This window comes from Arachis ipaensis, chromosome B08 (assembly GCF_000816755.2).
Source record: "Arachis ipaensis cultivar K30076 chromosome B08, Araip1.1, whole genome shotgun sequence".
Classification (NCBI taxonomy): Eukaryota; Viridiplantae; Streptophyta; class Magnoliopsida; order Fabales; family Fabaceae; genus Arachis; species Arachis ipaensis.
Window position 1 is genome coordinate 17,936,227 of NC_029792.2, and position 15,561 is coordinate 17,951,787.

General features: G+C 34.4%; 1 protein-coding gene and 2 long non-coding RNA genes across 6 annotated transcripts; 2 read left to right on the plus strand and 1 right to left on the minus strand.

Moving 5' to 3' along the window:
- Nucleotides 184-974, plus strand: LOC110265779. Its single transcript, XR_002352108.1, has 2 exons — nt 184-517; nt 661-974. It is a non-coding gene; the product is annotated as an uncharacterized LOC110265779 (long non-coding RNA).
- On the plus strand, nt 3,206-4,702 carry LOC107611946. Its single transcript, XR_001613533.2, has 2 exons — nt 3,206-3,667; nt 4,465-4,702. It is a non-coding gene; the product is annotated as an uncharacterized LOC107611946 (long non-coding RNA).
- Nucleotides 7,998-14,854, minus strand: LOC107614064 (pentatricopeptide repeat-containing protein At4g14050, mitochondrial-like). Of its 4 annotated transcripts, none has more exons than XM_021109029.1 (4): nt 14,744-14,854; nt 9,105-11,690; nt 8,514-8,739; nt 7,998-8,373 (listed from the first exon to the last, which is right to left on the minus strand). In XM_021109029.1, exon 2 carries the CDS (start codon nt 11,675-11,677, stop codon nt 9,497-9,499), a length of 2,181 nt encoding a protein of 726 aa, XP_020964688.1. In that variant the 5' UTR covers nt 11,678-11,690; nt 14,744-14,854; the 3' UTR covers nt 7,998-8,373; nt 8,514-8,739; nt 9,105-9,496. The 4 variants fall into 4 exon arrangements, with proteins under 4 accessions (XP_020964688.1, XP_020964689.1, XP_020964687.1 ...); XM_021109030.1 differs by lacking the exon at nt 14,744-14,854 and having other exon boundaries at nt 9,105-9,389; nt 9,501-11,707; XM_021109028.1 differs by lacking the exon at nt 14,744-14,854 and having other exon boundaries at nt 9,125-11,707.

A 15,561-nucleotide genomic window follows, 5' to 3' on the forward strand; every position in this document is an offset into this window, starting at 1 on the left:
CCGGCCGATTCAACCGGGTTAACTGAAAACAAATTACCAAGCCGGTTCAGTTAACCTCCAAAACCATCCTTCAAAAAACTTATAAAAAAACGGTCAAACCGGTGATTAACAATGAACCGGCCAAATCGGCCGGGTTTTTAACTGTACCAGTTTTTTACTTATGGATCTGAAACTGCGCCATTTTGACGCCAAAAAAAACATAATTAAACGAGCCCAACCCACTTACCTACATAGCTGACCCGGTAACCTAATTCTGCAACCCCTTATGCAAACGGCAAGACTTCAATTCTCTCACTCACCAGCCACCACACCTCAACTCTAATTTCACTTCCAAGTTCCAATCTTCATCAGTTCATCCAACTCCAACGAAGGCCACCGTCCCTCCCAATCTACCACAATCGACACCACATTAGAGTTGCTGTCATCGGGCAGAAGGACCTCCAACGGGCGGTGTCATCGGCGGCGTCTGGGCATCTGAACTCCGAAGCTTCCATGGTCGGCGTCGTCTGCTTGTCTGGTAAGCTTCTTTGTCAACGTCGTTGGGTATCTGTTCTGCCGCCGTGACCTAGACGCCTACTTTCGTCTCTGTCGCAGTGAGTTGTACTGGTTTTTTCAACTAATTTTTTTTATTTTATTAATGAACTATATGAATTGATGCAGAGTTCTTTATTTGGTTAATTATATGGATTGATGCAGAGTTCTGTATGTAATGGCCGCTGTATGTAATTCAATTTTGGATTATTTGGTTAGTTAATTATTTGGTTAATTTTATGTAACAGCTGTTTTACTGGTTTTTCAATTTTATATTCTGAATTTTGAATGCTGAATAAAATTTTGATATAATTGTAGATTCTGAATGGCTGTAATTCTGAATTTTGTTGTAATTGTTGTAATGGCAGGAGTTTTATTGATATGTGGAAGTACTGTTTGTCATATAGCTACAATTGGGAATAAATAAATTTTATTTTATTTTATTTCTTTTCTTAATCAAATTTTGGAAGTCTCTAGTTAGGTTTGGAAGGGACTAATATTGTTGTTGGCTCATGATAATTTCGTGATCAACATAAATTCCTTTCTGAATTTGAGTTTCTGATGCTTTATTTATTTTTTAATTTTTGCTGCCTCTCTTGATTAAAAGAAACCACTATTGGACAAAAAAAACGGATATTTAGTTTTGGGGATACCTTAGCTTTTGTCCAATGAAATAGTTTGCATTGCTTACAATTATTTGACTAATTAATTATATGACAACATCATCTTAAAATTGAGCTCTCCTTATAATTGCTGCATATGGAAGCTGTAACAATCAATTGTCGTGGCAATGTATTGTTCAATGAATCTAGGATTAAGATGAGCTTATGAATAAGATTAAGGAATAAATATTTGGTCAGTCTTTTGCTATTAAGAAAACTCAGTTTATTGCTGTTATATATTGAATTTTTTTATAATTTTATTATATATTTAACTAAACCGGTTCAATTAAGGTTCGACTCTGATTGGACTATTAAATTAGTTACTTCACTAGTTCAATGATCGGTCTGATTCTCGCAACTTTGCTATTTAAATCGTAGTGATCAAGTCACATAATTTAAAACTGTCATTACATTATTTTTTTAGAAACCATCTCATTTAAATTAGTACTCAACAAAATAAAAATTTAAAAATTTAAAAATTTTGATAATCAAAATTTAAACTATTATAATTTAAACTTAAAAATTTTAATAAAATTTGAACGAAATAATCTGAACTTTTCAAATAATAGAGTACATGAAAAACCTTGTAAAATTTGCTATTTAAATTGGCAGTTTTAAATTATGTATTTAAATGGGCAGTTTTAAATTACGTAATTTGAGTTAAAATTGTCCATTAAAACTGTCTATCTCCTATATTAATATTTTTATTTGGAGAGTAACAACGTGAGAAAGTTATTAATTTAAAATTTAAAATATAGATGAGATATAAATTAATTAAGGTAGATCTAAACAGTAACAAAAATATATCGAATTTTATTTTTTAAATCGGTCAAAATTCTATTTTTAATACTTTTTATTATTTTAAAAAATTATATTTTTATACTTATAAAAAATAAATTTTTAGTAATCACAGACTCACAGTACTCATATTTTGTTTATAGTAAACTAATTATGAGTATATTTCATTAACACTGTAAACAAAATATGTGAAGTACATCAATTTTCACGTATTAAGTGTGCACTCGTATTACGCATTTAAAAATTTCCACATCTTTCATTTCATAAATAATATTTTGTTTATAGTATAAACGAAATATGTTCATAATTAATTTGTTTACACTGTAAACGAAATATATAATAAAATAAAAATTTGTAAATATGTTCCAAATTATTTATATTGGTAAAAAAAATATTTAAATTATTTATTTAAAAAAAATCCTTCAATTAAGCTAATATTTTTTTAGGGGTCAAACAGATTGGACAACTCCTAATTTTAGGCATTACACTCACACACTACCATAAATACTATGGATTCTTAAACAACAACCAGCTTCAGCTGGAATTTGAACCCGGTGTACCTTAGAGCAAGGCAAACATAATTGCCACTCAACTAAGCCTTGCGGTGCTCAATTAGGCTAAAATGTGTGTTTCATATATATATATATATGTGTGTGTGTGTTTTTGGTGTTGTTCTTTTAGCCTGCAGATGCGTTGGGGCCATTAGATCTAGCTGGACAGGTTTACAAGTTTTTTTTTTTCGGTGAAAGGTTTACAAGTTTTATTTTTCTATACAGTTGTACCATTAAAGAAAAGCTTGTATCATGGCCCTTTAAATTTTTTTTATATTAGAAGATTATCATCCACAGGTTTTCGGCTTTGCCTAAATACGAGACAGAAAGGGATGAGGCCCAAAGCTAGCCCAATCTGGCTGAAATATTGATCCTTACGCTCCCTTCCATAGTTTCATGGCTATTGTCTCTACTCCTTTCCAGTTTCGATGACTGCTACTCTTCCTCTCCTTGTCATGCCGATGGCTGCTATACGGCTATACCTCGCATTTATCCACTTTCGGCAAAAAATAAATTTGGAAAGCTTTCAAATATATGGTATATCATTATTTCACAAATTACAAGTAAATAAAATATTTAAATTATTTTTTATAAAAAAACTAATTATAAAATATAAAAATATTTTTAAATATTTTGGTGGCTAATCTGGAGGAAAAAAAAGAAATCTAGATCCTCAACCAGGTCGGGCCATAACTCAATCACCAGACCCGACTCGATGAGGTTTCGCACTTCTCCAAATGTTAGTTAGGGCACCCAGCGGCAGCACACAAGGCTACACAGTCACGCACCCTCTTCTCTAGCACGTAATGAGGCACAACCCTGACCTGAACCCCCTCTTCTCTCAGCACGCAGCCACACACCCTCAGCCCCCACCTCACGCACGACGCCACCGTTTCCCTCTCAGCCCTCTCTCTCTCTCCCTGTCTCTCACCATCCACCATCACTACTCACCAGCCTCAATGGCGATGACACCAGTGGCTGCAAAGTGCGACGGCGCTTCTCTGCTCCCTGCCACCATCACTCCATCAGTCAGCCGCCACCTCTGCTCTACTGCCTGCAGTCGTCTTCTTCTTCTTTGCCCCTGGTCGTCTTCTTCTCTTCTCTGACCTCTGTTCTCAAGCTCAGGTAAATGATTAATGTTCTGATTATTGGAACTTCTGATTATGGGGTTTTGATTATTGCTTTGATTAGATTTTGATTATTTTTCTGATTAGTATTTTGATATTGTTTTGACTTCTGATTACCAGTCATGTTATTTTCTTTTTTTTTTCTTGAAAAAAATCATTAGTGTTGGTATTTTGGTGTTCTGATTCTTATTCTGATTACTAGTAAACTAAATATTTGTTTTGATTATTACTTGTTTTTTTTTTTTTCTGATATGTTCTTAATTTAATTGATGCGATTATTTTTTCTTAACTTTGTTAATATGGTTATTGTTCTTCCTGTTTGTTCTAATTTATACTTAATAACTTAATCTTATTGTTAATGCTGATGATTTATTTCTAATTATTCTGTGACACACCCCCATGTTATAATAGACGACAATTGGGCTTGAAGTTTGGACAATGTATAGCTCACTACAGTGCTTTTCTATGTGCCGAATTTCTACTTTTTATTTAGCTTAAATAGTAGAGAATGTTGCAGAAAAGAGCAAGGAATTGACCTCTTGTAAGGGTGAAATCAAGACCTTCAAGTTAACTGAGGCTCTCAAGAACAAGATTTAACTAGTTTTGAAATTAGAATGCTCTGGTGGAGCCAGATTAAATTGCTAGTTTTGAAATTTGCAAACAATACAACTGCTCAAGATTCATTAGTAAAATATGCCAATTTAGTGATGTCGGAGTTGAATCCAAAATGAACATGATTGGGTACGCTCACTCGACTTATCCTACTGATATTATTTTTCTGTGATATTTTTGCAGTTTGATGATAGTATAAGTGACAACATTAGTGAGACTGAAGGTGGAATTGGTGGACATGTTCTTTGTGCAATTGATATGTCAAGTCTAAGGTGTTTGTATTTTTCATTTTTTTTAATTTCAATGTGTAAAGAGCAACTAAGATGTGTAATGTATAATGATTTTATAGAAGCATGATTATATTTGGACAGCCATATTGAAATATCTCTAAAGAAATGAGTGAATACTTATTTTTACATAATATTGTAACTGAGCCTTCTTTATTAGTTTACTGATTAAGTCATGTTTTTTAGAGCTATTTAATAGATAGAATAGGCATTTGATCAAACCCAAAGACTTGGTTATTATTAGGTTAAGCTTCAATACCTAATTTCTTTAAACATGGTTTGAACTTTTTTAAACATGTATAATTTTGAAATAATTTTATTTGTTTGCGTTATAATTTTTTAGTTAAATCACTAAAATAAGAAAATAATGAGGTTTATTTTAATATAGCGACAAAATTGGTATTCTAACTAATATTTTGTGAAACATTAATGACATACCTGCTATTGATGATGGTGACAAATTAAAGACTCCATTGCGACTGAAACATTTGTGATATACATATCAATTTGTTACTAGTTTAAAAGGAAATTGAGATAGTAATAGTTTTCGTTTAGCGACAAAATTTCTACAAATTTGATTAAGGATTTTCAAAAATTAGTTATAGATTTGCTACAAAATGTGACAAATTTGTGATCATATTAGCGGACAACTTGCAACGAGTTAGGTTTGGGAAAATTTTTCGCTAATTAGTGTCAACTAAGCATTCCATTTTGTCTATGAAGTTAGCTTGCATTTAGCAATGAGTCTGCTGTAGTAGAGTTTGTTGCTAATTAGTGACTACTGTTTAGACTATTTCTTCTATGAAATTAGCTTTTACTTTAGTGATAGATTTGTGACTATCTATTCGGTTGCTAGCGACTGTTGTTTGCCGATCTGCGACTTGAAATTAGCGAGAAAAGCATTAGTTGCTAGGCGGTAGCTAATCTGTCACTAAATTATATTTTGCGTCAGATTGGCGATGATTTTACAATTCTTTTTGTGGTAGTTAATCAGCCATATTCTTGTATTGTTGGTTCAGTTATTTATTCATAACAGTATAATGTTATGATCCTTTCAACTCCAAATTTATTTGTGGCATCTCTACAGTATTTTAATTTTCTATTTTATTTTAAATATAATACTCAAGAATATTGTATATCCATCAAAACAAAAATGTTTTCAACAAGTTCTAAGATGAGACACATGAAACAAACTAAATTGTGTAATATAATTACATAAAGAATAGGACATCTGTGAACTCAACATTATTAAAGCAAGGAGAGTAATCCATCAATCAGAAAATAAAATAACAAAATGACGAAATTTAATTTTTATTAAATTTTAATATTGTATCATCTGAATAATTTTTTTTATTAAAGTTTAATAAAAATAGATCCATATCACACACTCTTTAAGAATTATTTTCATTTTATACATACAAATTATAAACATTTCAATTTTCCAAAAAGAAATAACTAGCCAAAAATGTTATGTAAAGGAGAAGGGTGTTCATAGAATACAGAGGAATTTTATGACAATTACTAATAAGAAACAAAAGCAATATTGCATGAAATATAGGAAGGGCCATAAAAAAAACTCTCCTCTTCCCCGCAACGGGTAACGAAAACTTTGTATCCACGGATTTTTAAAAGATTAAAGAAAAAATCGAAAAAGAAGATTTAAAAAAAATAATCCTCAAGGTAATATATGTGCTTCAATATTAAATGTAATCTTGCTGATTAAATTGTATTAAAAATCAGGGTAATATATGTTCTCTTTATCAATTATAACAACAACATTAGTACTGGTCTTTTTTAAAAGAACGAACTTAAAAAAGAAAATATAACAATTAAAATAAAGATATTAAAATGAGTTAAAGGCAACATCAAAATTATATGAATTGCTGCAAGTTCTTTTTTAATATCTACATTGCATATTCAAAACACACCTACACACATACGTATGTCACAAGAGGCACAAGTTAGTTGTTTACACAGCAGTTTACTAATTTTGTAATTCAAATTCAATAATGGCACAAGAGGCGGACACACTGAGCCATTTTGTTTAATTATCCTTAACTCTGTTTGAAAACAACAACAAACATAAGTAATAGTGCTTCTTTAGCAACAACACCCACAATCATCTCATCAATCACTAAAAATAATTAGCACCCTCAACAACATTCTTGCTATAATAATGGTTCCAAACTTCTTCATCAGTATTCCTTTGTCTTCAATTACCACACTCCATCAAAGTCGGAAGACACACACATACAAGAGGCACACACACATTGAATAAGATCACAGAAGACTTACTGGAAGGAGGAGCGGCGAACGGCGAAGAGGCTGACGGACAAACCACAACTAAGACGGGCCAAGATGCTGCTGCAGCGGTGATGAAGACCGGCAAGATCTTGCTAGAGGCGGCAACAAAAACCGGAATAGAAGCGGCTACGAAGACCGGGCTGGAGGCGGCGACGTTCAGGCTGCAGCAAGAGAAAGCGACGACGATTCTGCCTCGGCCCTCATACGAGGGATGACGACGATTTTGCGGTGAGATTGTGAGAGTGAGACACGGTGGAAAAATACTCCAAAATTTTATTTTCTCTAAAAATTTTTTTAATTGCACCAAATATACTTCTGACAGCTAAATTTTCAAAAAAAATTAGGACTAATTTAGCAATAATACATTATAACTATCTCTAATTTGCTTGTGTTGGGTTATTCTTATAAAATTATGGCTGAATTGATCCTAAGTTTTTTGAAATATTAGTTGTTAGGGGTATATTTAATACAAGTCAAAAATTTACGGGACAATATTGAAACAAAATAACTCATGAATATTTTTAAAACTTTTAGCAAACTTCAAAAACAAAAAGATACTTTACCCTTATTATTATTAAGTATTAATCGTAGTAGTAAGTTGGTCAATGAATTGCTGCACGCACAGAACGGAATTCAAACCCTCAACACTTGGTTAAACGGATGAGTAAGCTGACCATTCGATCAATCCAAGTTTGTTATAGTAGTAGTATACTTAGTAGTGGTATTGTTATAAACACTGCACTAAAAATGTCACTTCTTGCAGGCCTAGTATGGTCATTTCGTGGGCATTTGGCTAGAGATACAATGTAAATTCATTTTGTGGAAGGAGACCGCGAAATGAAGTTGTGCAAATTTAAAAATCTTTTCAGCCAATTGTATTCTAATAATAAATAATTTTGTTATTTATTTAAAAAACGGCAAATAAATTGCCGAGTTCGTAGAGCCCTAATACTACAACCTTATTACAAACAAGAACACAACAGAACCCTGATACCATACGAAGTAAGAACATAACCTTATTAAAAAGACATTATTGTCTAGGAATTGAAATGAAAAATGAAGACCCTGATACTAAAAATACAGCAAAAATTTATAGGACAGATAAAGCAAGAAGTATGAGGGGATAAAAAAAAAAGGTTTATGGACATATGGTGAATTCCAAAGGAACACTAACAATGGTATCCGAAAAATCATCTCTTTGTCCTTCAAGAGAGTAATATGCAAGAACATGATATGGATGCTTCATGCTTTATTACTAAAAGGAATCAACTCAACAACCAAAAGACCACAACTCGAAGAAGAGACACCATGACCTTGCACCCAAAAGTATCTAAAAGAAGATAGGAACATCGCGGCAATGGCTAGGGCACGCTCGGAAAAAAAGAAACTTTAATTAAAGAAGCATTGTTATAAGTTAAGCTCCGATAAACGGAACATACTAACATAATATTAGAGCTGATAGAATGTGTTGATCATTTATTTCTTCACGAATTCTGTGCCCCTGTAGTTTCATTAAGGGTACCGGTTAGTATAGGACATGTAAATATGAGTGACTAATATGGAATTTAATTATATAACAATATGATAGAATGTGAGGTTTGAATTTCAGAATTGAAAATGATGCATTAGTGTATTATTTACCCAACATTGCAACCATCTCGTAGTTGATTAGACTCATTGTAGAAGTTAAATGCCTGAAACACTTAGTGGGGGAGATCAAGAATCTAGATTTTTCAATAAATAAAAGCATTGGTACTGTAAATGAAATTTGAAGAGTTAAGGTTCAATAATACTCAGGTCATCGGGTGTTGCATCTTCATCTCTGATAAAGTTATCGACAAATTCTCCTTTCATTTTTCCTTTACCACTGCAAGAGAACAAGAAAATATTCTCATATAGAACATTTTAGTAATTTTTTGCAAGTATCTCTCAAATGTAACAAAGTACAGGATGTTACCATCTTGGCAAATTTTGCAAAAATTTGACACCGCAAAAGATGTTACAGGAACCAATAACCAAACGGCTCATACATGAATAACAATATTCTCATAAATTGCATGATATAGGTCACTATCAACTATAAAATATGAAAAATAATGAAGAATAAAATTCTATATTAATGATGTCTAGCAATAACTATAATTGAGCTACCAAGAGAGAAAAAAGAAGCAAAATTAACTTTATCTTTCACACTATGCTTTTGGTATATCCATGAACATAATTCAAATTTACCTTAAGAGACAAGCAATTACCACTGCCACAAGATTGAGTTACATGTAGACACAGCACATGTCACAAAGAACCTCGAGTCTGAATCGAGCAGGTTTTACATGTCACAAAGAACCTCTAGTCTGGATCAAGCAAGTTTTGGAGATTTGATAGTTTTCTTGACTCTCTTTCTTCAAGGTCCATTCTTGGTTAATGAATTCAAAGAGTATACTTGCTTCCTAGTCCAACACATTGTGTCGTCCCAAGAAATTTTCTAAAGGCATTCCCGTGCTATACAGCTATTCCAATCTATTGAGTCCACGTTTACATAAAGATTTAATTTTTCCTTCTATTGCCAACACCATTCGATTTCAAAACAATTAAATTCATAGGATATCATTATCTGGATTAAGACTTTACCAATGGTCCTTGCAAGAGCACTTCCCACCAGAGAAATGGTGGAATTTATTTGAATCTCTCAGAATGATTGTCCTTTCAATATGGACTGATGCAAATTTCATAAACATATGGCAGTCATTACAGACACGTATATTCTTTATGATCCTGATAGGTGCAATTCCATTGGGCCTTCTGATTAAAGCAAAAGCAAGAGCTAGTTTCTCACTGTGGTATGAGATGGATTTAAATTTTTCTTCCTGTCCCACATTATGCAGAACAATGTTTGTATCTGGATTATACCCAATTTGTTGCAATATTGAAATCAATTTGTTCAATTCATCATAGATTTGTTTCACTGCTGGATGATTACGATCTTCTGAAACAAATTTATGGACTTCAATCCCAACTTCAACCAAACTATAAGCAGCAAACTTTTTTGCATTGTTTTTATTCATGAGAGATCGTACATCACCTACTTTTTCCCATCTCCCGCAAGCAGCGTATAAGTTGGAAAGCATAATATAAGGTCCTGCATTATGTGGATCCAACTTGAAGAGATGACCAGCTGCCAATTCTGCATTCTTGATGTCACCCTTCTTTGCACAAATAGAGAGTAAGGTGGACCAAATGAGGTAATCTGGTTCATTAGGCATGCATTTGATCAAATCCACAGCTTTATCAACACTGCTAGAGCGACCAATGAGAGTGACCATACACGCATAGTGATCCAATGTTGGTGTCATCCCATGTTCACTTATTGAATTAAAATATTCATGTCCTTTTGCGACCATGTCAGCATTAATACAAGCAGATAATACACCCACAAAACTAATGCTATCAGGTTTGATATTTTCCTGAAGCATCCTTTCATAAAGAGCCAACGCTTCATGTGGTTGACCATTTTGTGCATAACCATGGATCATAGAATTCCAAGTAATCACATTTCGAAAATGCATTGTCCCAAAAATGTTCCAAGCATCCAAAGTAACTCCACACTTGCAGTACATATCAACAAGAGCACTTGACACAAGCATGCTATGATCAACACCCATTACTATTACTTTTCCATGGACAACCTGACCATGACACAAAGAAGCTAGCTTGGCGCAGGAGCTGACCACACTTGAAATGGTGTAACTGTCAGGTCTAACGTCTCTACGGAGCATGTCGCCAAACAACATCAATGCATCCTCTTCTCTTCCATTCTGTGCATAACCAACTATCATTGTTGTCCAACAAATCTCATCCTTTTTAGGTATTTCACTGAACATCTTCCTTGCATCATCCACATGTCCACACTGAAAGTAAGCATTGATAACAATTGATGCTGTAACTTGGTCAGGTTTCAAACCCAATAACTTCATCTTATTAAACAATCGAATGCACTCATCATGATTTCCCAATTTGACATATCCAGAGATCATAAGATTCCAGGAAACAACATTTTTATGTGTCATTCGATCAAAAAACCACCGTGCCCTATGAATATCACCACACTTCGCATAGACACCAGTGATAGCATTCCATACAAAAGTGTTATCCCCACAACCACTAATAACAACTCTCCCGTGAATCTGCTTACCAAGCTTCAAATCCAAGAGCATAGAACATGCTTGCAATGCATTCACATAGGAGTACTGGGTGAGCTGAAACCCATCTTCTTGCATCCTCACTAAAATCTTCAATGCCTTGCCTGAATGCCCATTAGTTGCAAAACAAGCAATCAAGGTGTTATAAGAAACGGAATCACGAACAGGCATTTGATCAAAGACAGTGCACAAATCCTCAACCAAACCCAACTTAGCATAAGCAGAAAGCAAGGCATTCCAAGAATAAACATCTCTGTGGGTCATATTATCAAACAGGTCTCGTGCATAGGAGAGTTTGCCGCATTTGGCAAACAAATGGAGAAGCTGGTTGTGGATGAAGGAGTCTTTGGGTTGGAAAAGGTGAAGTTGCATGTGAGACTGCAATCTCTTGGCTTGAACAAAGTCATTTGCTCGAACGCAGTGAAGGACATGGCGCGTATAGGAATCAGAAGTAGCAAGGCCGCGAGAATACAAAAAATCAATAGCTTGTCTAAGATTTTGTTTAGCCATTGAAGAAGAAAGTGCAATGCCCAACCTTTCAAAAATACGACTAGCTTTAAGATGTTGACATTTTGGGGGGTGACTCCTTGAATGGCTCCCAAGTGGCATGCTCCTATTGCTCCTGCATCAATGCCCTTCTTACTGAAAAGTTTGAAAGAAAATCCAAAATGAATTCAAAGGACAGTAGGTGCAATGATATCTGTCATGCTCATAATTAACATGCTCTGACTTTTGTTTGGACATATATTGTAATGACTCAACTTTTAGCATGTCATTATTATACCAAAAGTAAGACGTTACTGACCTGTTTTCCTTTATTATCTTTTTAATATTGAGCCTTTACAGCGTTATCGCGTTTCAGTTTTTAAAAAGATTCCAAAAAAATTTTGTTTTTATTAACTTAAACCATATATCAAAGATCACCAAGTAATACTAATCATATAAATACTAATAACAATAAATGTTATACAAGTAATTCAAAATAAAATTGATATAATACCTATTCCTCTGTATAGAATAAAAATCTTAATCAACAAGGCGAGGAAACTCTACGAAAACAACAAGAAATATAAGTAAAGTCCTACTAATTGTCTGTGGTTTCATACTGAGTCTTCGAACCTGTGTCACTAAAAGGTTGGAAATTTATGGAGGTGAGAACAAATCACACTTTCTCAGTAGAGAATGAGAATGCCGTAAAAGTAATAATTGACATTCAAAAAATTAACTTTACTTATAAAACCATTTTTGTCAAACCTTTGGAAATACCTTTTAATCTTACTTTAGATAATTAATTACTTTTTTAATTTTCTAAAGCCAAGATTTGTCATATTGAATATCTCTCAGCCACAACAACAGTTATTACTCATCTCAATTCCTTCACAAACTACTAGCACAAGTAAGAAACTCAATTCAACACAAACAAATCACAATAAGATAAACAACACAATCACAAAGAAGTAATACAAGCAAACACAACCAAATGCAAATGCGCAAACATTATGATGCATGTCTGTCCTAAGTAGATCATGAACTCACGTGTCGGTTTACACCCTATAGCCCGACATTACCTAGGAACAAGTCCCAGATATGGTTTCTCATTTTGTTCTTCGTGCATACATGTCGGTGGTTAAGAATATCACTCCTTCATGACTACCGACAGTCGGCGCAAAGCTCGACCCCATAATATACGCACAAGGGGAAACAGTGATCCTCAATTCGTGGGTGTCCCCAAGATCAACACACAAAACAGAGATCCTCAGTTTGTGGGTTTCCCCGAGATCAATACACAACAAAACAGAGATCCTCAGTTCGTGGATTTCCCCGAGATCAGTGCACACAAAACAGAGATCCTCAGTTCGTGGGTTTTCCCGAGATCAATACACACAAAACTGAGATCATCAGTTCGTGGGTTTTCCCCCGAGATCAACATACAACTGTTCGTGGTTTATTCCCATAATTAATGATTATCAATTCGTGGATTTTTCCCGCATATAAAACGAATAACAATATATAGGTTTCTCCGAGACCAATGATCATTCAGTTCGTGGGTACTTCCTGAATTTAACCAATTATCAGTTTGTAGGTTTTCCCTGTAGTTAAACAACTAACAGTTCGTGGGGTTTTCCTGCCTTTTATCGTTTTTCATTATCCTTTCTAAATCTCAACAATCCACATATCAATTCTTCATTCTCTTTTTCCCTTTGAATTCTTAACATTTTTCTTTAAACCTTTCTTAATTTTCTCAGCCATTCATCCATAAAAATCTTAACCATCAAATCATTTCATAATCTCTACTTTAGCAATCTTAACTGAAACCAACTTTAAAACTATTTTTCAGTTTAATTCTCTATCAAAAGACTCAAGAAAATCATTTATTTTAAATTCATTAAATACTTTTCAAAACATAACCCTCTCATTAAAAGTAATCAAATAAAACTCTTTCTCAAGTTTACTAATGTCCCAAAAACTCAAAGATCATCTCTCTTTACCATTTAAATTCAGATGTTATAAATTCACCAAGCTCCTCAAAAGGTAATCCTTTATTTCAAGCCCAAAACATAACTCTTTTCATCTTGAATCGAACTCAAAACATAGTTCCTTTCTTAAATAATTCAAACTCAAAACATAAACCTTTTCTTGGAAAATCAAATTTAAAATAGTATAATTCTTTTTTTTTTAAACTAAATAAAACTCAAATAATTAATTTTCCAAATCCAAATCTTCTAAAATAACTTTTTAAATAAAACCTCAGATTTTATAAAATTTCGTCAGCACCTTCTCTAAAACTCGGACTTAGCCACCCTTACAGGTTACCTTTTTCTCAACAATTCATCCACCTTTTCTCAACAATTACCAAATAGGAGATTCTTAATCAATCAAAAAATTCACAATTCGCAATAATTAACAATTCAATCATAATCCGCAATTCCCACATAATCCATCAATCCAACTTCCATCTCATCAATTCATAACTAATTTCCCAAAACCAATTCTCAATCAGTCACCAACCAAGTCCACTACCGTTACCATATATCGAATAACTAGCTCATCAACAACCAATTCAATATAATTCATTAAAGATCAGAATTTCAATTCATTCATCACAACCATCAATAACTCAGGCACAACCACAACCACATCCAGCTTCAATCATAATTCAGAATAATCACCACAACTAACTTTTTTCAAATACTTTTCATTCAACAATTAACTCATCATATTTCAATTTAGTAACAATTAAGCAACCTTACACTCCAAATTTTGTATCTAAGCCTAGGAGTCTAGGACTCTTCCAATATCACAATTCCAACTTCCATTTCATTAAACAAAGTTATTAAAATCAGTAGTATAGCTCCAAGAACTCGGAATCAATAATTCACAAAATTACACATACATATTCATAATAGTTCATCAACTTCCAGCAGAATTTTCAAGCATACCCTCATCATCATCAAATCACATAACCAACAGAAATAATCATCCTCAAACACAGCCACAAATCAATCTCATCACAATTTCATCACATTCAATCATATTCACAATCACCAACAACCTAAATTTCGTCAATTTTCATCAATTAATCAAATAAGACATTTATAAATTATTTGCAGTTACTCACTAAATCTCAATGGCATCCATAAATTAAAACAGTTAATTTTAAAATAAATCCCCAACCTCCGAGCGTCGAAATTAGAAGAAAACCGAAACCGCTTGGGGCGGCAGTGGCTGAGCTAGCGTAAACAGCAGCAGAAACAGGGGTTGAGCCAAAGGACAGTGGCTCCAACCCTCGTGAACTCTCTCTTTCACTGCGGCTGGGCTTTCCGACAGCAACGGCTTCTGACCACAACACGACAACCTGGCGCGGCGGAGGAGCGCGACGACGGCAGCGATTGCTTCGGCGCAGTGACGATGACTTCTTCCTTCTTTCCCGCGAGCTCGACGGCTTCACTCTCTTCTCCTCGACGGCAGCGAGCTCGCAGAAACGGCTGGACGGCGACGGATCTAACAGGAACGGGACCCTCGGCGGCGCAGGACGCGACGGAGCTGGCAGCGGCAGAGCGCGATGGCTCCCCTTCTTCCTCGCGTCGTCCCTGGCTCGCGGCACTCTCTCCTCTCGAACGGGTCTGCTCGACAGCGGCGGCAAAGAGCACGGCGGTACATCGTCCTACTCTCTGCAACGGCGTCGACGGCGTATTCCAGGACGGCGGCAGTGATGAAGGAAGGGGGTGGCGTCGCTGAATTAGGAATTGAGGGTGAGTTGTGTTGTGCGTGTGTGTGTGTTTGCCGTGAGAGATGAGGGCTGTGAGCATAGTTGTAAGAATCGGACCGGTGATCGAACTGGTTAGGTTATTAGTTTATTGGTTTATTGATTTAACCGATAAATCGCTGGTTGAACCGGTAAAATCGGTTTCACATGAGTAAAAAATATAAAATAGTAAAAAATTTAGTAAAGTGATAATTAGGTTCTTGAAATTTTTTACTTCGGATTAATT

Coding starts and splice junctions, on each gene's coding strand:
- LOC107614064 (XM_021109029.1), bottom strand. CDS start 11,677: ATGCCACTTGGGAGCCATTCAAGGAGTCACCCCCCAAAATGTCAACAT.